Here is a 19,811-nt window from a genome sequence, read left to right on the forward strand (position 1 = left end):
TGTGTGTGTGTGTGTGTGTGTGTGTGTGTGTGTGTGTGTGTGTGTGTGTCGTGTGTGTGTGTGTTTATTGCTGCCTCATTGATTGATGTAGTCCAATGTATTCGTCGCAAGTACATCACGCCATTGCTCAACTAGGAAGCAGCCATAGGAATTAACCATAATCAACATGTCTCGGTGCGCGACAGACAACACACACCTACCACCACCACCACCACCACAATAATAATACAAACACACGTACAAGTACCCACACAAGTCTACCATGCAAATCACACGTCAAGTTCAGAAGTACACGCGAGCAACGTGCTGCATAATCTTGTGCAGCAGCTCTGCTGTCTCCTTGTCGTTGTCGTTGTCCAAGAGCTCAGCCCGCTTGTCTGCAAGCCACTGCAGCAGAATCGCCTTGCCCTCAAGCAACCGGAGCATGGCTTTGGAGACAGTGCCAGGCGAGAACACGTAGGCAAACAGCAGCGACTCCCAGTCCAGAACCACGTCCAGAGTTATGGTTTCTGGGTCGTGATGATGCAGCACACGCCGGGGGCGCTCCCGCAGCCGCGTGAAGTAGGACTCAGGAAGCTGTTCATCAGGTTCGCACATGAGACCAAAGTCCACGATGCAGCCGTTGGGCAGGATGTTGTGCGAGCGGATGTCCATGTGACACAGACCGTTCTTCGACAACACAAGGAGGTATTCCGCAGCGGCTGTCAGCGCGTCCATGCCCTTGATGCCCGTGCCTTTTTCGGTCGGCGCCAAATGGGGAAAAGCAAGGACGGGGCGCGACCGCTGGTGCACTTCCACCTTCTCGCCTGGATAGAGCAGTTGCCAGGCTTGCAGCTCGTTGTCTGCCTCCAGTTCCCTGGCAGCCGCGTCTGCTATGGCATCCTCCTCTTCGCTGGTCACACTCAACCCCATAGCAGCCTTTGCTTTCCTGGCAGCCTCCAGTTTTCTGTCAAACGTCTCATAAACAAAAATGCCGTGGCCGCTGCACACCTTCAGCATCTTGCCGTTCACCATTGCAACCACTGCTGTATCTTCACCGCCTTTGTAGACGCACATCTCGTATCTCGTGGCAACTTTGGCAGACCTGGCCCTTGCTCCTTTGGTGCCTGCACGCTGACGCTTGTCCTTCTTGCTGCTGTCTGCTGTGTCAGTCTTGGTGGCCGCCGTCGTGTTCTCGGACCCTGATGCTGTCTTCGTGCTGCGCTTAGCGCTGACAGCCTGCTGCTGTGGCGTGGACCCTGACTGGGCTGCTTCTTCCTTGTCGCTGGTGTTAGTGGCGGTGGTGGTGCTGGTGGTTGTCGTGGAAGACGTGTCCGAAACGTCAGCAGTTGTTGTTGTCATCCCGGGTGCAAGTGCTGGGGTTGAGGGAGAAGGGTCCTCGCGTCCCTGTGTGTGTGTGTGTGTCATGTGTGTGTGTGTGTGTGTGTGTGTGTGTGTGTGTGTGTGTGTGTGTGTGTGTGTGTGTGTGGCATCGTTGGTTGTTGAGCGAAAGAAAAAAGGTGCACGAGGAAACCACGAGGTATGTGATGATGACGGAATACCAAGACAGCAAGCAAGCGAGCAAGACAGCAAGAAGACAAGAAGACAAGCAAGGGAGTAAGTGGGCATCAAATCACGCCTGCGACGGCTACCTGGGCAATGGCGGAAATCTTCTCGTAATGCGCCATGTGCTCTTCGTCGACCAGCCACTCAATGACATGCCCGAGTTTCTCCAACTAAAGTCCACAGCACAGAAAACCAATGTGAGCGCAGGTCCAACGACAATTAGCAGTATACAAGGCAACGGCCAGTCGACAGCAACAACACATGCACACGTGCAGGATCATGTGTGGCAACACACAAACACACACACACACACAATGCACAGACGCACAATGCAAATATCCTCCTTCACTGTTCGCACATGCGATGGCAACTCACGTCAGTGTCGCCAAGTTTTGTGTAGAGGACGCTGGGAAAGGCCTCGCCACCGTGCATCTCCTCGCCCAGCGTGCACGCGTACACGGACACATCATACATGCAGACGGTGATGGCAAAGGGAAACAAATACCCTTTCAACTGACGCCATTCCGGGCCTGCGGACTTGATGGCCTTTGCTGCGTACTCCAGCACCTGCGCCTTGGCAGTATCCTGTGTCCGCCGGCTGTCGCGGGTCTTGAGATCAATCAACAGCGGGTAGCAGTCAACGTTCGAGTTGAGACGCACAGCGTGGTGAACGACAACAGTGGGGTCGGCCTCAAACGACGAGTGACTCTTGACGTTCACTGCTGCGCCCGCACACGCCCTAATCAGGGCCACGCTCATGCGGTCGTTGAATCGCGTCTCTGCCTTACGAAACACGCCACAAAAGCCTGCAGTGCAGCCGTGCAGAGCGCATTGGTTTGTGAGTGAATGAGTGAGTGAGTGAGTGAGTGAGTGAATGAGTGTGTGAGTGAGTGAGTGAGTGAATGAGTGTGTGAGCGAGTGAGTGTGTGTGTGTGTGAGTGTGTGTGTGTGTGAGTGAGTGAGTGTGTGAGTGTGTGAGTGAGTGTGTGCATCAGTGTGCATGTGTGAGCAAGATATAGAGATACGGTCCTTCAAAAGCAGCTCCTACATCAACACATTCGACAGCACCAACACACGTGTCACATGCGCATCCTCGACAGTGGTCGTACTTTTGTGTTTGTCCTTGCGATTGATCGTTTTCAACCACTCGTTGTGCAGGTGCCAATCAGGGCAGAGAAGCTCGGCCGAGAACGGCTGCGCATAGACCGTTCTGTGGGCAACATCCCTGCCCTTCTTCTTCTCCTTGGCAGCATTGCAGGGGTCTACACTCGACTGCAACTCTGCATGATGCACATGAGCAGCCAGAATGAGTTCCAACAATGCGCCGGCAGCGCGTTAGTCAGACTGAAACGTCGCTGTTGCACGTTCTCTTCCACGCCGACGTCACACAGACAGAGTGCTCACGCGCAGCAACTATTGGAACAACACTGATGCGCACACGCACACCCCCCAACCCACCCACACGCACACACACCCACCCACACAAACACAGACACACACATACACACGCACAACGGTACAGTTGTTCACTCAGCCACACATGTAAGACACACCACCAAGCAGCAAGGACAAGGTCAGCGCACCTTGTCGAAACTGCCCCAGCTCTTTGTGCTCGGCTGGTCCTTTGCGTGCGAAATTGTCAAGGCGACGCAGGAAGCTTTCGGCCTCGTCGAAGGTCACCGTCTTCTTGATGTCGAACACACTGCGGATTTCCTGCAGTAGGGTCTTGATGTCTTCCGTGAAAGACACCTCCATCATGTTGTGGAGGTATGCCCTTGTGGCAGGTTTCTGGGGGGCACGCCACACTGGAAGAACTTCAATCCCATTCTTGGTGGCAATTGTTCGGATCTTCTCGGCAAAGGCGTGGTATTGTGAATTGGCGTCTTGCTGGGTGCCCTCCAGAAGGCTCGTGTACGCTGCTGTTGCTGCTTGCAAATATGCGCGCGCAAGAACGCCAACCTTATCGGAAGGGGAAGAAGAAGTGGGTTGAACAAGATATGCAGCAGGTGTGTACAAGTGAGAAGGGGAGAGCACTGTGGTGTGCATGTTGACGGCATTTGTGGGCAATAATGCCACTTTCCAAGAACACACACACATTCAGACACAGCCACAGACAAGACAGACACGCAGACAGACAAAGAAAGGACACTCACCTCGTTTGGCGGCAGGGTTGTGTAGACTACAGGGACATCTTGGGACGCTTCCGTGCTGTCATCGGACGAATCACCCTTGTTGTGTGTTTGTGTGTGCGTGTGCGTGTGTGCGTGTGTGTGTGTGTGTGTGTGTGTGTGTGTGTGTGTGTGTGTGTGTGTGTGTGTGTGTGTGTGTGTGTGTGTGTGTGTGTGTGTGTGTGTGTGTGTGTGTGTGTGTGTGTGTGTGTGTGTGTGTGTGTGTGTGTGTGTGTGTGTGCAAAAGCGCGCGCGTGCGTGTAACGGTGTGTGAGCAAAAGTGCGCGCGTGTTCTGCTTCTAGCATCACACGCTGACGCATGCCACACGCTGCATGCGCTAAAAGCCACGCAAAGCGACGCCCTCCCTCGTCAGTTCAGTGTCTTCCCCTTCCCCCATTCAACCGCCTTTCCACATTCCCTTTCCACCTTCCCACCCGTTCAGTCGTGCAGTCGACAAGCAAGGGAGACGAGGGAGGTGTGCAGGTCTCACCGGGGTGTAGAAGTCCCACGCCGACATGCTCTTCGTGCTTGTTGCTGTCTGTTTGAAAACACGCGGGAAAGGCAGACACGAAAAATGTTGATGGCACACATAGAATTCATCCCCGACCGCCACTGCGTTGTTTGGACCGGACACGTTCTGACCATGAGCGACGACAAGAACCAGGCGTTGGTGGAGGAGAACAAGCAGCTGCGGCAATGCCTGCGCGACGTGCTTGGTAAGTGAGCGCGCGCATATGTGCATGTGTGCATGTGTGTGTGTGCGTGTGTACACATGTACGCGTTTGTGGACGATAATTTGTGTGTGTGTGTGTGTGCGCGTGTACGCGGTCGGGAACGATAGTTTGTGTGTGTGTGTGTGTGTGTGTGTGTGTGTGCGGATTTGTGTGCCACTTTGTAAGCCAACCCTGATGTTGCACAACGTTTGGCATCAGATGAGGTGCCTGAAGCGAAGCGGGCAAAGATTGAGGCGCTGCTGGGCGCATCCAGCTCCTCTGCTTCATCAGCGAACACATCTTCAACAGAGAAGAAGAAGACGAAGGACAACAAGAAGAAGACCAAGCAGAAGCACAGCGAGATCATCTCGTCATCCTCGTCCAGCAGCAACTCGAGCAGCAGCAATGCCAGTGCGCAGGCAAGTCCGAAGAAGCCAGACCAGGAAAGCATCCAGCCCACAAAGGATGCGGAAGGCGGGCTCCACTTTTCTCTCGACGCAAAGCGTCGTGTCTCCGTCACCGTCTTCAAGGGCAATGTTCTCGGTGAGTCGTACATTGTGCGCGCGCGGTGTGTGTGTGTGTGTGTTTGTGTTTGTGTTTGTGTTTGTGTGTGTGTTTATGTGTGTGTGTGTGTGCCTGTGTGCGTTTGTGTGTGCCTGTCTGTGTGTGTGCCTGTGTGCGTTTGTGTGTGTTTATTTCTCGCTCTGTGGATACGGGAGTGTTTATGACATGACTGCGCTTACGCTTTGGCGTGCTGCGCTGGCCGTTTGCTGTTCACTGCACAAATCTGCAGTTGGACTGAGAGAGTGGTATGAGAAGGACGGCAAGACCTTACCTGGCAAAGGCGTCTCGCTCAAGGTGGCAAAGCGTGTGTGTGTTTGGTACTGCATGAGTTGCACAATCGCCCAAGCTCAAACGTGTACAAATACACACTCACACGCACATACACACACACACGCACACACGCACAAACACACACGCACACACGCACATACACACACGCACGCACACACACACACGAGCAAATTCACAACCCTACTGCTTGCCTTCTTTGGTTTCTGCGTGACTGGTGCACAGGCTCCCGAGTGGAAGTCGCTGGTGAAGAACGCAAAGACGGCGACAGAGGCGTTTGAAAAGCAGAACTTTGACTTTGTCACAGGTGCACGTGTGTGGGCAAGTGCATAGTGTATGTGCACGAGAGAGTGTGTGTGTCAGTGTGTGCACGTGCTGCTTGGCCAACTTTGCATGAGCCACTGGTCATTTATTCCAACTCATGTTGGTTGTAATCATGTGTGGCAGAGTTGGGAAAGACATGGAAGGGCCAGAAACGGCTCAGCCTTCGCTCGTACAAGGGAAAGAGCTTCTGTAAGTCACAACAGATGTGTGTGTGTGTTGCAAGTGTACACGTGGTGTGAACGTTGTCATTTGAATGTCTTGCATTGCCCGAGCGACCAATTTCTAAACACACACACACATACACACACATGCACACATGCACGTCTTGCAGTCGATGTGCGGGAGCATTATGAAGACAAGGCGGGCGAAATCAAACCAAGTGAGTGATGCACTGTGTATGTGCGCGCACGCGTGTGGTATGTGCTTGCTTGTGTCTGTGTACTTTTGGACCCTGCAGGTGAGGTTGCAAGACCGAGGCTTGCAGTGCTCACAGACACCTCCTTGTTGTCGTCGCTGTTGCCATTGCCGCTGCTGCTGCTGCCTTGTGCGACCTGTGCTTTCATTCTCCCCGCCTTGTTCAGCTCACCGTCCCCCTTCTACCTCCTTTTGCACCACATCCTCGACCACGCTGCAGCCCGCAAAGGCGCCACGCTGTCCGATGCCGTGTGGAAGCGGCTGTGCACGCTAATGCCGCACGTCGACAAGGCCGTGGCGCAGCTCAGCGGCAACACTGATGACGACGACAGCGACGGCGACAATTGAGATGTTGCACTGTGTCGGCGTGAGGCAACACGCACAGAGTGCATAGAGAGAAGCAGAGAGACAGACAGACACAGACAGAGAGACAGACAGACAGAGTGAGTGAGAGAGGGAGACAGAGAGAGAGAGAGCAAGCAATCACACAAACACTTGACTGTTGACGAACATTAAAGGAAGTCATGGAAAATCTTCTGGCCGCGTTTGCGGGAACGCTGACGACTTGGGCGGTTACGGCGCTGGGTGAGAGGAATGTGGGTGGTGGTTTGCTTGCTTGGTTGTTGTAGCTTTGGTGTGTGTGGTGATTGGTGTGCTTGGCTGCGTGTTGATGAGGCGATCCTGGCAGTGGTCACCACCACCAACAACCACTCAGCGCACTAAATAAGGTTACCATGAATGAATGCGTTGTCCTTGTTCGTAGGTGCCGCGGTCGTGTTCTTCGCGCAGCCGTCACAAAAGTTTCTGGATGGTTGCCTTGGGTTTGCCGCTGGCGTGATGCTGGCGGCATCGTACTGGTCTCTCCTTGCCCCTGCCATCGAGATTGCCGACACATCTGGCGCCTACGGCGTGGTGCGTTTGTGTGTGTGTGCGTGTTTGCATGTGCGTGCTTGTGTGCTTGTGTGTGTGTGTGATTGTGTGTCTTGTTTGTACATGTGTGTAAGTGCTTGTGTGTGATTGTGTGTGCTGGTGCTTTCGTTGCTTGTCCACATGCATGCATTCGCGCTTCTTAACGTTTACCTTGGCATCCACTCTCACACTCCCACACTCTCACACACACACACGAACATACACACATGGACATTGATACACGTGCATTCGCATGACAGTGGTCCTTTGTGCCGGCGGCTGTGGGTTTCCTGTTTGGCGCATGGTTTGTGTACATTGCAGATAAGCTGTTCCCAGCGGACCTGTTCATGCTGGCGGACGAGAACAAGAAGGACGACGATGGCGCGTCGAGTATGGGCCAAGGTGGGAACCGCAGGCAGTCTGGTACCGCGTCGTCTGCTCGCAAAAACCCATCGGAAGGCAAAGCCATGCGCCAGCGCTACATGAGCAAGGCAGAGTGCGTCTGTGCGTGGTATCTGCGTTCTTCTATGTGCCTTGGTTTGTGGATCTGGCCCCTTTCATTACCGGAGTCCTTTGCAGCCCTCAGTTCGGGCAATACTCACCAATTTCAACGCGCACACCACCTCACTTTTACACACATACACACATACATACATACAAACACACACACATACGCACACACTCACACACACTCACACACTCACATACATACACGCACACACTCACACACACACACTCACACATACACACTCACACACACACACAGCTTGATGGAATCGCAAGCAGATGAAGCTCATGGGTCTGGGGAGGGAGGCACAGCAGCCACAGCAGATGGTGCACACGTGCTGTCCTCGCCCGCAAAGCGGTGGCGCCGCACACTGCTTCTCGCCATCGCCGTCACTGTCCACAACATCCCGGGTCAGTTGGGTTCATGTGCACACGTGCGCATGTGCGCGCAGACATTGTTGGCCGCACCCATTCGCCTTGCTCGTTATTCTCACCCGCTGCGCTGTACACATCATCATCACCACCACCACCACCTTCTGCTGGTGCCTGAGCAGAGGGCCTTGCTGTTGGGGTTGGGTTTGGCTCCATTGGTCGCTCGCCCTCCGCCACCTTTGCCGGCGCCTGGGCCCTCGCTGTCGGCATCGCAATCCAGGTGCTGCTGCTGTGGCGTGATGGTGCTGCTGGGGGAAATAGAGTTGCAAGGAGTGGCACGCAAAGCGAGGATGGCAAGCAGTAGTTCAATCATGGCGCATGCCACGTGCGCGTCGTGAGCGTGAAATTCCTTGCACTCACCCGTCACCATACCCATTCCGCGTGGCGTGGTGCTGTTATCGGTTCATGTGTGTGATTGCAGAACTTTCCTGAAGGCATCGCCGTCTCGCTTCCGCTGCACCGCGCCGGGTTCTCAAAGTGGCGCAGCTTCTGGTGCGTGCGTGCATGTGTGTGTGTATGCTTGTGCGTGCGTGTGTGCTTGTGCATGCATGTGTGTGCTTGTATATGCTTGTGCTTGCATGTGTGTGCTTGTATATGCTTGTGTGTGTATGCTTGTGTGTGTGTATGATTGTGTGTATATGCTCGTGTGTGTGCTTGTATGTGTATGCTTGTGCGTATGCGTATGCGTGCGTTCACCTTCGCGAATCCTTACGCCCACGCTGTTCCCGTCACGTTCTGCAGGTACGGCCAGCTGTCTGGGATGGTTGAGCCTGTTGCCGGGGTGCTTGGTTGCGTGTTTGTGGGCATCGCTGAGCCCGCGCTCCCGTTTGCGCTCGCGTTTGCTGCCGGCGCCATGATCTACGTTGTCCTTGACGACATTGTTCCTGAAGTCTGCGCAGGGTCAGTTGCTGTGCCGCTGCTGTATTGGTGCTTTTGTGTGCGTGTGTGTGTGTGAGGTTGTGTGAGGTTGTGTGTGTGTGTGTGCTTGTGTATGCTTGTGTGTGTGTGAGTTTGTGTATGCTTGTGTGTGTGTGTGTGTGTGAGTTTGTGTGAGTTTGTGCGTGTGTGTGTGTGTGTGCTTTTGTGTTTGTTTGTTTGTTTGTGCGGTGAAGTGGTGTTGCGTTGTCCTTATGCTGTGTTTATGTGTGAAGTACTTGTTGCGCATCATTCATTCTCCCCTACCTGGACCGCCTCGCCCTCCACTCACACGACCTCAGGCCCAACGCCACGTTTGCCAACTGGTCGGCGATGGTCGGGTTTGTCGTCATGATGTCCCTAGATGTCGCCCTCGGCTGATGCTGACGATGCCGGCCATGATGGTGGCGGCTTTGACGCAGTGTTCGAGTTTGCCCGTGTTTGTCTGTGTTTGTGGATTTGATTGTACATATCTTCTGGTTTGCCTGCTTCTTTCACTCAACAGCGCACGCTGTTTTGCTTTCTTGGTTACATACAGTTCACGTCTCCCTCCACGCGCGTGTCTGTGCAACATGTTTGACTGTGGCTGAGGTTCGTGTACATCAGCAATTTACTTCTTTGTCTCGAAAAGTAAACAACAACAGCAACACGTTCGCGTGCCCCCATCCCTCAGGCGACGGCATATGCCACAGAACACCACCGCCAGCCATCCCCATCATCACGACGAAGAAGCTCTATGACAACGGCACCACAGTGCGGCCTCACGTCTTCTTCGGCGTCTTGCGGGCGAGGGAGCGACGTCTGCTTGCACGCGTCTGCAGTGGTGAGAGCTCGTTTGTGTTCACCTTTGGCGGCGTCACCTCCCGTGTTCGCCGCCGCCGTGTGCTCATCGGTGTGGCAGCCACGCTCCGCGTCACACGCCGCTTGGGCGTCTCGGGCTTCTCCTCCTCTTCCTCCTCCTCTTCCTTGGCCGGCTCTTCCTCTTCCTCGTCCATCGCTGCATCCTCATCCTCCTCTTGCTGTTGTTCCTCCTCATCCTCCTCTTGCTGTTGTTCCTCCTCATCCTCATCCTCCTCATCATCCTCCTCCTCCTCATTCTCCTCCTCCTCATTCTCTTCACCCTCTTCCTCTTCCTCATCGTCACCCTTCTCTTCACCCTCTTCCTCATCCTCCTCTTCCTCCTCCTCCTCATCATCATCCTCCCCCATTGCTGCGCCGCCCGCCAGCTCGCCGCCGGGGAATCGCCCGTCCTTCAGCTCGTCCAGCGCCTGCCATCAAGTCGTACCACCGTGAGCAGTCGGCGAGTAACCACACAAAAGAGTACAAACGCAATGAACCACACCCACACCCACACCCCCCCCCCACACACACACACAACGCAATGAACCACTTCAACAACAATCAAAAGATATCGCACACTGATACACACACATGTAAGCAAAGCGTGCTCACGCCCGCACACAAGTTATGTCAACCCCCCCCCCCACACACACACACGCAAAACACCGTCACTGCCGCGTCTCCCTTTGAGCGCACCTGAAGCAAGAGCTTGACGCCAGGAGAGAGGTCGTCCTCGGCGAGCTGCGGCACGAGCGAGCGCACCTCTGCAGCCAGCGTGCTGCACTTCTCTCCGCTCTCCACCAAACTCAGCAGCACAAACGCGCCCCGGTTGCACGCCATCATCGCCTCCACTTTGTTCTTCTCGTCAATGGCGCTCATCAGCGTGGCCGCAAACGACTTGGGCGTGTCTGCGTTTGTGGGGGGGGGGGAGGGTTGGTGGCGTGAAGCGGCAGATACGCACACGTAAGCGTGGTCGCGGGAAAGCATGGTGAAACACAAATGCATATCAAACATATCAAAGAACAACATGCAACACCAAAGCCACGACTTTTAGCGCTCTTTTGTGTGTGCATACCGTTGTCCACGACGTGAGCAAGCTTCTTGAGGATTTTGTGTCCGCACGCGTGCTCAAAGATGGGGTCCTCCTTCTTCACGGCGTCGGCGACAATCGCCTCATATGCCGCAGTTTTGTCGCCTGACAGTTGGATAGGGAAGCGAGGTTTGAGAGCAAGGTGTGAGGACTGGGCCGAAGCCGCACGTGCAACCAAGCACCAAATGTAACCGCACGAATCCAAGCACAAACACAAGAACAAGCAAGCAAGCAAGCAAGCAAACACACACACACACACACACAAGCAAGCACACACGATGCAACGCAACATGCGCGCGCATACGCACCCTTGCACTGCGAGAGGATTTCGACGACGAGGAGGCCTGTCTGGCCCATGCGGGCGAGGGCGGGACCGTGGGCAGCGACAACCTTCACCAGTGTCGACGACACCATCTTCAGCAGCTCAGCACGGCGCATCGACGGATCTTTCTTGCTGTGGTGGTGGTGGGGGAGACGCAATGGCAGAAGCAGCAGTGGCGTTAATGATGATGAGGCCAATGGCGCTGGTGATGGCGAAGGCGCGAGAGGCGGAGAGGCACCCTGCATCCTCATCGCCATCCCGTCAACCTGTGTCGTCAATGCCCCACCGTGGACTGGTTGGCAACGCACCTGAACGGACTGTCGTCGAGCTCCTGCATGATCTTGAGCGTTGCTGGCGGGAAATACAGCGGCGAGCGGTGGGCAGTCAGGTACAGCAGCACCTGGGCATCGCGTGGATAAGGGGGGGGGGCGCAGAGTATGAAACAAGGAAGGGTGTGTGTGGGTTGGCATGACGACAGCATTCAAGCCACGGAAGTGTGCAACAGATTGTGGACACACGGTGTGTGTGTGTGTGTGTGTGTGTGTGTGTGTGTGCGTGTGTGTGCGTGTGTGTGTGTGTGTGTGTGTGCGCGCGCGCGCGCGTGTGTGTGTGTGTGTGTGTGTGTGTGTGCGTGTGTGTGTGTTTTCTGACCTTCCTGCCAAAGGGGTCCATGGCGATTTCATCGATGCTGGCCGCGAGTGGCTGCACAATCTGCTTCTTCACCAGCACCGTGTCATCAACAAGGTCAAACACCCCCATCAGCACCATGTGCCCGTACTCCTCCTTGGCAATCTGTGGTCGCGAGTGTGCGTGCGCAGGCGCGAGTGAGTGAGAATAGGGGATTTACATGCATGCGCGTGTGGTGCGATGCACAAACAAGCGTGTGGTGTGTTGTGGTGTGCGAGTGAGTGAGCGTGTACTCTGAACCAAAGAAAACAAAAGCGCGACGCCACCAAGCCAGCGTTGAATTGCACACACGCGCGTGCGCACACGCACACGCACACACACTCACACACACACACCTTGTCGACGTAAGGTTTGAAGGAACGAAGAATGACCTTGCGGTCCTTTGCATTTGTGTGCTTGAGCACAAGCAGTGACAACTGGCTGCCCTCCTTCGTGTGCAGCCTGGAAGGTGTGCAATGCGATTGCATAGTCAAGTTGGAAATACACAAATGAGGTCATGAGGGCATAGAACAAAGACACGTGATGATGTGCGTGTTTTTTTTTTTGGGGGGGGGGGAAGGGCGTGGGCGGCAAGACCGCTTCCACTAAGTACACGGATGCGCTCTCGTACACACACACAAACACACGCACACACACACACACACGCACACACACACACACACGCACACGCACACACGCACACACACACACACTCATTGACTCACATTTCGACAATGAGCTCCTTGACCATGTCGATGAGCTCGTTCCTGTCGGCCTCGGGCGCGTAACGAAGAAAGTCCAGCAGCACGTGGTGCACAATGTGATGCGCGCAGATGCCTGCAGCCAAGGTGAAGGTGAAGGGCAGCACAAGCGAAGAGCGGGGGGGTTGCAGTTACAGCAGGTGTCGTGAGCAAATACGTGAACATGGATACATACGCACGCACACGCACACACACACGGATGGGGCTCGCATACACATGCAAACGCAAATCACACACACAACACAACACACACACACACACTGTTCGCTAGTCCGACATATTCCTCCCTCCTCATGCGTATCAGCGGGGGGAACTGACCCTTGCCCATGAGCGGCACCAGAGTGTCCTTCATGCGCTTGATGACGAACGACTGCTTGTCCGGCTGCGCCTCGAGAAAGTCGCCCAGCGTCTTCTTCCCATTCATCTGCACACACACACACACATGTGATTGAGAGAATGGGCGGGGGGTGAGAAGGGTGGATGGCAGGGGCACTGTTGGGTGCGTTGTTGGCGCGGGTAGCAAGGAAGCAAAAGCATGACACCAACACAACAAAGCTGTTGTGGCTCGTTGCCGTGCTTCACCAAATCCACACGACGACACCACCATCGGCTTGGATCGACTCACGTTGAAGAGGACAAAGTGCGGACCGTAGAATTCCTGCAGCAGTGCGGCCTTCTGGCGGGCGGAGGCAAAGTCGATGTACGCCGTGGCCAGCACCGCACCAGGCACCTGCACACACACACACACACACACACATGTATACACAGGAGTGGGTGGAAAGGTGAGCACGAGAGCTGGGTGCGGATGTGTTGAGAAGTGCCCTTGCTCAACGAGTCAGGCCATGTGATGGGAAGACAGACACGTGCATTGACGCGAGAATGAGTGGCGTGTGATCGTGTGGAGAGCCTCGTGGTGGACTTGTGGGGTGACGTACGCGCTGGCGGATGAGCTTGCGCACATGCCCGTAAAACTGTTCAATGATGTGATCGCGCTGCTTCCGTGTTCTGGTACGCGTGTGACGCGTGTGTGTTTGTGCGTATGCGTATGCGTGTGTATGTGAGTGAGAGTGAGAGTGAGAGTGAAAGCAAGAACACATCCATGAAAGAAGCACGTGTACCGCTTGACGCACAAACACACACACACACACACACAAGCATGTGCAGGGCGTCCAGCCCAGAGCCCGTGAGGCGTTGTCTCACCCGTGTCTGAGCATGGAGAGGACGGTAAAGCTCGAGTACTTGATCTTGCTGAGGCGAATGACCTGATCTGCACGCGTACACACAGTCAACCGCAGTATTGGGACGGAGGAAGAAGGTGAGAACTTGGCACAGCAAACATTCATACGAAACTCACACAAGGCCTGCGAGGGTTTCCATAGCCTCCTCCTCAAACACGTTTCGAATAAGATTGCATCAGCATGGCCACAGACAGACAGACAGGCAGACAGGCACAAACAGAAACACAAACAGACAAACAGACAGACAGGCACAAATAGACACCCACAGACAGACAGACACATACGCACACGAGCCACAAACAACCAACACGCACATACATGCCCCTTACCCTTGAGCTCGTCGAAGATGGCCTGGCGCTGCTCCTCGTTGCCATACTTGAAGACAGACTGGATCACACGCGCTGCATCGTGCTGGCACGCGACCTGATTTGTGGCGGCGAGTGCACGGGCGAGAGCGCAGAAGACAACAGAGAGGTAATGGTTGGGCATGAGGGATGATGCAAAAGGATCACCGCGGGACCACTCAGGGAGAGTGGGCGCGCAAGCCTTCTCAGGCTAGATATTGAACACCAAGGCTTCAGTATTGCAGAATTCCGTTTTGTACATGTGGTTGATCTCCGCATGTGCGTCAAAATGAAGACGCATTGGAGTAACGCATCGCACATGCAATCATCACCAGCCATGGCAAGGAGAGAGGCAAGGGAAAGGAGAGAGGAGAGGGAGAGAGAGAGAGAGAGAGAGAGAGAGAGAGAGAGAGAGAGAGAGAGAGAGAGAGAGAGAGAGAGAGAGAGAGAGACAGAGACAGAGAGACAGAGACAGAGAGACAGAGAGAGACAGACAGAGAGAGAGAGACAGACAGACAGAGAGACAGACAGCGAGAGAGAGAGAGACAGACAGAGAGACAGACAGCGAGAGAGAGAGAGACAGGAAAGACAAGGAAAAGACAAACAAAGGGGGAAGAGATGCGCAGATGTGCGCGTGTGTGTTGTTTACGCATCGTGTGTTTGCGTGTGTCTTGTTTGCACATCGTGTCCAACAGACGTACCTCGATGAACTTGCCGCGTGCGAGCTCCATGATCTGACTAATGTACTTCTGCCGTTCCTGAACTGGGAGCTGCCTGAGACGCGCCTTCTCCCACAACGTCTTGACTTCTGTGAGCATGGTGAAGTTAGGGTTGCTCTCTGTCTTGCGCTGCTTCCTCAGCTCCTTCTGCTCCTTGTGTGTGCTGGCGACTGTCAAGGCAACACAAAGGGGAACAAGGGACAATGAATACGCGAATCGAATGACAGCAAAACAACGACTGAGTTCGAACGGTGCAGCCAACCAAGCAAGCAATCGCTCGACAAAACAAACCTACACCCCCACCCACGATCTCAAAGTACAGTCAAACTGCACGTATGGCGGCACGCGCGATCAAGCAAGTCTCATGTTCACGCACTTTTCCGCGCCGGCGCCCCTGTGGGCTTCTTGGACTTCTTGCTTGGGTTGGTGGAATCGCGGCCAGCACTGCTGCGCTTGCTGTGCTTGCCGTCCTTCCTCTTACCAGCACCACCAGCACCACCAGCACCACCAGCACCACCAGCACCGCTGCTGCTGCTGCTGCTACTGCCATTGTGGGCCTTCTTCTTGTGCATCTGCTTCTCCCCAGCCATCTTTGCTTGCTTGCCTGCCTGTTGCCTTTTGTGCTTGTCTCAAGACACGTGGTGGGAAAGTCGAAATTGCGTTTGCGCCTCAAAGTCAAAATTGACATTGAACGCCAACAGAGAGAGAGAGAGAGAGAGAGAGAGAGAGAGAGAGAGAGAGAGACAGGAAAGACAAGGAAAGACAAACAAAGGGGAGGAGAGATGCGCAGATGTGCGCGTGTGTGTTGTTTACGCATCGTGTGTTTCCGTGTGTCTTGTTGCACATCGTGTCCAACAGACGTACCTCGATGAATTTGCCGCGTGCGAGCTCCATGATCTGACTAATGTACTTCTGCCGTTCCTGAACTGGGAGCTGCCTGAGACGCGCCTTCTCCCACAACGTCTTGACTTCTGTGAGCATGGTGAAGTTAGGGTTGCTCTCTGTCTTGCGCTGCTTCCTCAGCTCCTTCTGCTCCTTGTGTGTGCTGGCGACTGTCAAGGCAACACAAAGGGGAACAAGGGACAATGAATACGCGAATCGAATGACAGCAAAACAACGACTGAGTTCGAACGGTGCAGCCAACCAAGCAAGCAATCGCTCGACAAAACAAACCTACACCCCCACCCACGATCTCAAAGTACAGTCAAACTGCACGTATGGCGGCACGCGCGATCAAGCAAGTCTCATGTTCACGCACTTTTCCGCGCCGGCGCCCCTGTGGGCTTCTTGGACTTCTTGCTTGGGTTGGTGGAATCGCGGCCAGCACTGCTGCGCTTGCTGTGCTTGCCGTCCTTCCTCTTACCAGCACCACCAGCACCACCAGCACCACCAGCACCACCAGCACCGCTGCTGCTGCTGCTGCTACTGCCATTGTGGGCCTTCTTCTTGTGCATCTGCTTCTCCCCAGCCATCTTTGCTTGCTTGCCTGCCTGTTGCCTTTTGTGCTTGTCTCAAGACACGTGGTGGGAAAGTCGAAATTGCGTTTGCGCCTCAAAGTCAAAATTGACATTGAACGCCAACTGCAAGGACGAGAGAAAGCAGCCGCAACGTGCGCGAACGACAAACAACACAAGCAGTGGACAGCCTGCAGCAACACAACACAACAGAACACCATTCGCCAAGCACTCATTGCCCAGCCGCGCATCAGTGCACGCACACTCACTGCACACACACTCGCTGCACACACACACTCACTGCACACACTCACTGCACACACACGAGAGTCAAGATGAGCAGCTACTCTGATCTGGACAGACAGATCGACAAACTGCGGCGATGCGAGCTGATCACAGAGGACCAAGTCCAACAACTATGCATCATGGCAAGGTTAGTCCTGCACGCATGCGAGCGCATTTGCCGCATCCGCTCGGTTTTCGCGCCTCCACAACAGTGGCCTTGTTGATGTTAGGGACTAACGTTCTTGTTGACCCCAATACAAGCCTTTGCTGCCCTCGGCACCCCATCCTTTCACCTGCTCATTTGCGCTTTGTTGACAACACCAACGGCAGGGACATCTTGATGGAGGAAGGCAACGTTCACAGTCTCAGCAGCCCAATCACGGTGTGTGTGTGTTTGTGTGTGTGTGTGTGTTTGTGTTTGTGTGTATTCGCGTACTTGTGTGTGTATATGTGTATGTGTGTATTTTTTTTGTTTTGGGCACATGTGTGTTTGTGTTTTGGCGGGAGGCGGGAGGCGTGGCGCAATACACGTGCGCCCACTGATTCAGTTCTGATTTCTCACTCTGCCACTGCCGCATTGATTGCGTGTCAGATATGTGGCGACATTCACGGCCAATTCTACGACCTGATGGAGCTGTTTGAGGTGCGCCTGCATGGTGTGTGTGTGTGTGTGTGTGTGTGTGTGTGTGTGTGTGTGTGTGTGTATGTGTGTGGCTGCCGAGTGTGGGCGATGGGCCTACACGCTTGACTCACACGTGTTGGGCGATGGTGTTGCAGATCGGAGGCGATGTTCCCCACAGACAATACCTCTTTCTCGGCGACTACGTCGATCGTGGCTTCTACAGCGTGGAGACTTTTCTCCTCCTCCTTGCGTTGAAGGTGTGTGCCTGTGTGTGTGCGTGAGTTCAATTGATGGTGGAGCTCATGTGATGCTGCAACGCTGTTGCGTACGGCTGGTTTGGAACATGGCAAGTCTACGCTGCCTCTCAGTCTCACCGCTGTTGTTGTGGGTCGCGCCGTGTGACAGGTCCGGTTTCCCGATCGCATCATGCTCATTCGCGGCAACCACGAGAGCAGACAAATTACACAGGTGCGTTGGTGCGCCTGTGGTGTGGCACTGCATTGTGGCATTGGATGACGCCGTTGGTTGATGCATCCCCCGACATCTCCGACTGACAGCGGTCGCTGACTGACTGCTTGCCCTCGCCTGCAGGTGTATGGGTTCTATGACGAATGTTTGCGGAAATACGGCTCAGCACACGTCTGGCAGTGAGTTTGTGGCGTGCTGTGAGGCGTGCCTTGTTTCGTGCTGTGCTGTGTTTCGCAGTTGCGTGGCGCACATGTGTACAGGGCGTGCGTGACGCTGGGCGGGTGGACGAGCAAGCGAGCGACCGCATCACGTGACATCGCTTTTCAACACGACAGCGGCTCACTTAAGTGTGCTCCCAACCCCATTGCAGCCTGTGCACGGATGTGTTTGACTACCTGCCGCTCGGTGCGCTGATTGACAACCGCGTGCTGTGTGTGCACGGCGGCCTGTCTCCGTCACTGCACACCATTGACGGCATCCGCGTCATTGATCGCAAGGTCGAGGTCCCGCACCAGGGGCCTATGTGCGACCTCCTCTGGTCCGACCCAGAAGGTCAGCACCCCTCGTGTGTGTGTGTGCGTGTGTGTGTGTGTGCGTGTGTGTGTGTGTGTGTGTGTGTGTGTGTGTGCGTGTGTGTGTGTGCGTGTGTGTGTGTGTGTGTGTGTGTGTGTGTGTGTGTGCGTGTGTGTGGGTGTGTGGGTGTGGGTGTGGGTGTGGGTGTGGGTGTGGGTGTGTGTGTGCGTGTGCGTGTGTATATGTGTGTGTATCTGTATGTGTGTTTGTGTGTCTCCACCTGCTGTCCTTCCTCATCCACTGTACCCATGGCGTGTGCAGGATCGCTCGACCACTGGGGCGTCAGTCCTCGCGGCGCTGGTTTCCTCTTCGGCTCAAAGGCCGTCGATGAGGTGCGATGCAATGTGATGCGACGTCGTGCGACGTGGCGTGATGTGTGCGCATGCGAGTATCTGTGCTTGTCTGTGTTTGCCTTGGTTGTCTTTTGCATTGTCTTCTGTTGGTCTGTCTCCCTCACTGCCTCACGCCTGCCACTGCCGGCCGACTGCGCATCTGGCGTGCAGTTTACGAGCCAGAACGACATTGCGATGATCTGCCGCGCACACCAACTGGTGATGGAGGGCTTCAAGTGGCACTTCAACAAGCGCGTCCTCACCATCTGGTCCGCTCCGAACTACTGCTACAGGTACCACTCATTGCTTGTGTGTGTGCTTGCGTGCGTGTGTGTCTGTCTGTGTGTCTGTCTGTGTGTGTGTCTGTCTGTGTGTCTGTCTATGTGTGTGTGTGTCTGTCTATGTGTGTGTGTGTGTCTGTCTGTCTGTCCGTCTGTCGGTGCATGCATGACTGATGTGCCCTCCTTCCCTCCCTCCCTCGCTGCCCCACTGCTCTCATTGACATAAAACCCAACTTACGCTTGCCCTCCTCCCCCCGTTTTCAATACACACACGCACACGTACACACGCACGCTTCCCGCTGTCGAAGGTGCGGGAACGTTGCGAGTCTGTTTGAGTTCCGCGGGCTGGATGCGACGCCGCGGTACCAGTTCAAGATGTTCAACGAGGCGCCCGCAGAGACGCGCGGCAACCCGGCCCGCCCAGCAGCGCCAGACTACTTTCTCTAGCGCCACACCCAGCACGGTGATGAGTGGTGGTTGGAGTTGAGAGAGCACTGTTGTTATCTGGTGGTGCTGCAACATGTGGTGCAAGCGGCGGTGGTAGTGGTGGTGGTGGTGGTGGTGGTGGTGGTGGGCGTGTTTGCTTATGGTGCACTGCCGTTGGCGTTGTTCGTGTTGTGGGTGCAATCACATGTGTAAATGGCTATCAGCTTCAATGCAGAAATTACACAAAGAAAGAGCACACGCGCATGCGCGCGCAATCGTAACGGAAGAAGCATGATGGTGATGGAGACAGGGACGAAACGGGACACAAAGGGCCTTGGAAACAGCACACGCGCGAACGAAAGGGACGAAGGGAAGGATGGAATGCACGTGTAAAGATGAGCAATGCACCCGTTGCCAGCAACGAGTGAGCCAGCGAACATGATGATGATGATGATGATGATGATGATGATGATGATGATGATGATGATGATGATGATGATGATGATGATGATGATGATGATGATGATGATGATGATGATGATGATGATGATGATGATGATGATGATGATGATGATGATGATGATGATGATGATGATGATGATGATGATGC

General features: G+C 54.7%; 6 protein-coding genes across 6 annotated transcripts in view; 4 read left to right on the plus strand and 2 right to left on the minus strand.

Annotated features, from left to right (window-relative positions):
* Positions 1-90: 90 nt before the first annotated feature.
* PTSG_06416 (uncharacterized protein) lies at positions 91-4,277 on the minus strand. The gene is made up of 7 exons (XM_004993248.1): positions 4,205-4,277; positions 3,699-3,773; positions 3,129-3,504; positions 2,655-2,825; positions 1,921-2,351; positions 1,632-1,715; positions 91-1,386 (listed from the first exon to the last, which is right to left on the minus strand). Exons 1-7 carry the CDS (start codon positions 4,229-4,231, stop codon positions 283-285), a joined length of 2,268 nt encoding a protein of 755 aa, XP_004993305.1. The 5' UTR covers positions 4,232-4,277; the 3' UTR covers positions 91-282.
* Positions 4,278-4,357: 80 nt separating this feature from the next.
* PTSG_06417 (uncharacterized protein) lies at positions 4,358-6,365 on the plus strand (the record flags this gene model as incomplete). Its single annotated transcript, XM_004993249.1, has 7 exons — positions 4,358-4,430; positions 4,647-4,970; positions 5,221-5,285; positions 5,505-5,586; positions 5,727-5,792; positions 5,935-5,982; positions 6,238-6,365. The coding sequence occupies 7 exons, from the start codon at positions 4,358-4,360 to the stop codon at positions 6,363-6,365; spliced, it is 786 nt and encodes a 261-aa protein (XP_004993306.1).
* A 153-nt stretch (positions 6,366-6,518) lies between these two features.
* On the plus strand, positions 6,519-9,429 carry PTSG_06418 (zinc (Zn2)-Iron Permease). Its single transcript, XM_004993250.1, has 8 exons — positions 6,519-6,602; positions 6,781-6,929; positions 7,187-7,422; positions 7,693-7,844; positions 7,988-8,085; positions 8,287-8,357; positions 8,607-8,765; positions 9,083-9,429. Exons 1-8 carry the CDS (start codon positions 6,542-6,544, stop codon positions 9,159-9,161), a joined length of 1,005 nt encoding a protein of 334 aa, XP_004993307.1. The 5' UTR covers positions 6,519-6,541; the 3' UTR covers positions 9,162-9,429.
* On the minus strand, positions 9,356-16,232 carry PTSG_06419 (uncharacterized protein; the record flags this gene model as incomplete). Its single annotated transcript, XM_004993251.1, has 15 exons — positions 9,356-10,048; positions 10,317-10,528; positions 10,696-10,815; positions 11,019-11,164; positions 11,341-11,432; positions 11,684-11,824; positions 12,055-12,160; positions 12,424-12,535; positions 12,778-12,883; positions 13,085-13,189; positions 13,395-13,464; positions 13,660-13,726; positions 14,027-14,120; positions 15,625-15,812; positions 16,019-16,232. 15 exons carry the CDS (start codon positions 16,230-16,232, stop codon positions 9,542-9,544), a joined length of 2,280 nt encoding a protein of 759 aa, XP_004993308.1. The 3' UTR covers positions 9,356-9,541.
* A 202-nt stretch (positions 16,233-16,434) lies between these two features.
* PTSG_06420 (type 2A protein phosphatase-2) lies at positions 16,435-19,345 on the plus strand. The gene is made up of 10 exons (XM_004993252.1): positions 16,435-16,647; positions 16,830-16,881; positions 17,092-17,142; positions 17,277-17,378; positions 17,527-17,589; positions 17,713-17,768; positions 17,960-18,141; positions 18,424-18,494; positions 18,666-18,787; positions 19,084-19,345. The coding sequence occupies exons 1-10, from the start codon at positions 16,550-16,552 to the stop codon at positions 19,220-19,222; spliced, it is 936 nt and encodes a 311-aa protein (XP_004993309.1). The 5' UTR covers positions 16,435-16,549; the 3' UTR covers positions 19,223-19,345.
* A 251-nt stretch (positions 19,346-19,596) lies between these two features.
* Positions 19,597-19,811, plus strand: part of PTSG_06421 (uncharacterized protein) — a gene marked incomplete at its 5' end in the record, with an annotated part of 4,768 nt that continues 4,553 nt past the window's right edge. The window contains one exon of the mRNA XM_004993253.1: positions 19,597-19,625. Within this exon, the coding sequence (XP_004993310.1) occupies positions 19,597-19,625 (29 nt within the window). The remainder of the gene's footprint in view (positions 19,626-19,811) is intronic.

This window comes from Salpingoeca rosetta, assembly GCF_000188695.1.
Source record: "Salpingoeca rosetta unplaced genomic scaffold supercont1.14, whole genome shotgun sequence".
Classification (NCBI taxonomy): Eukaryota; class Choanoflagellata; order Craspedida; family Salpingoecidae; genus Salpingoeca; species Salpingoeca rosetta.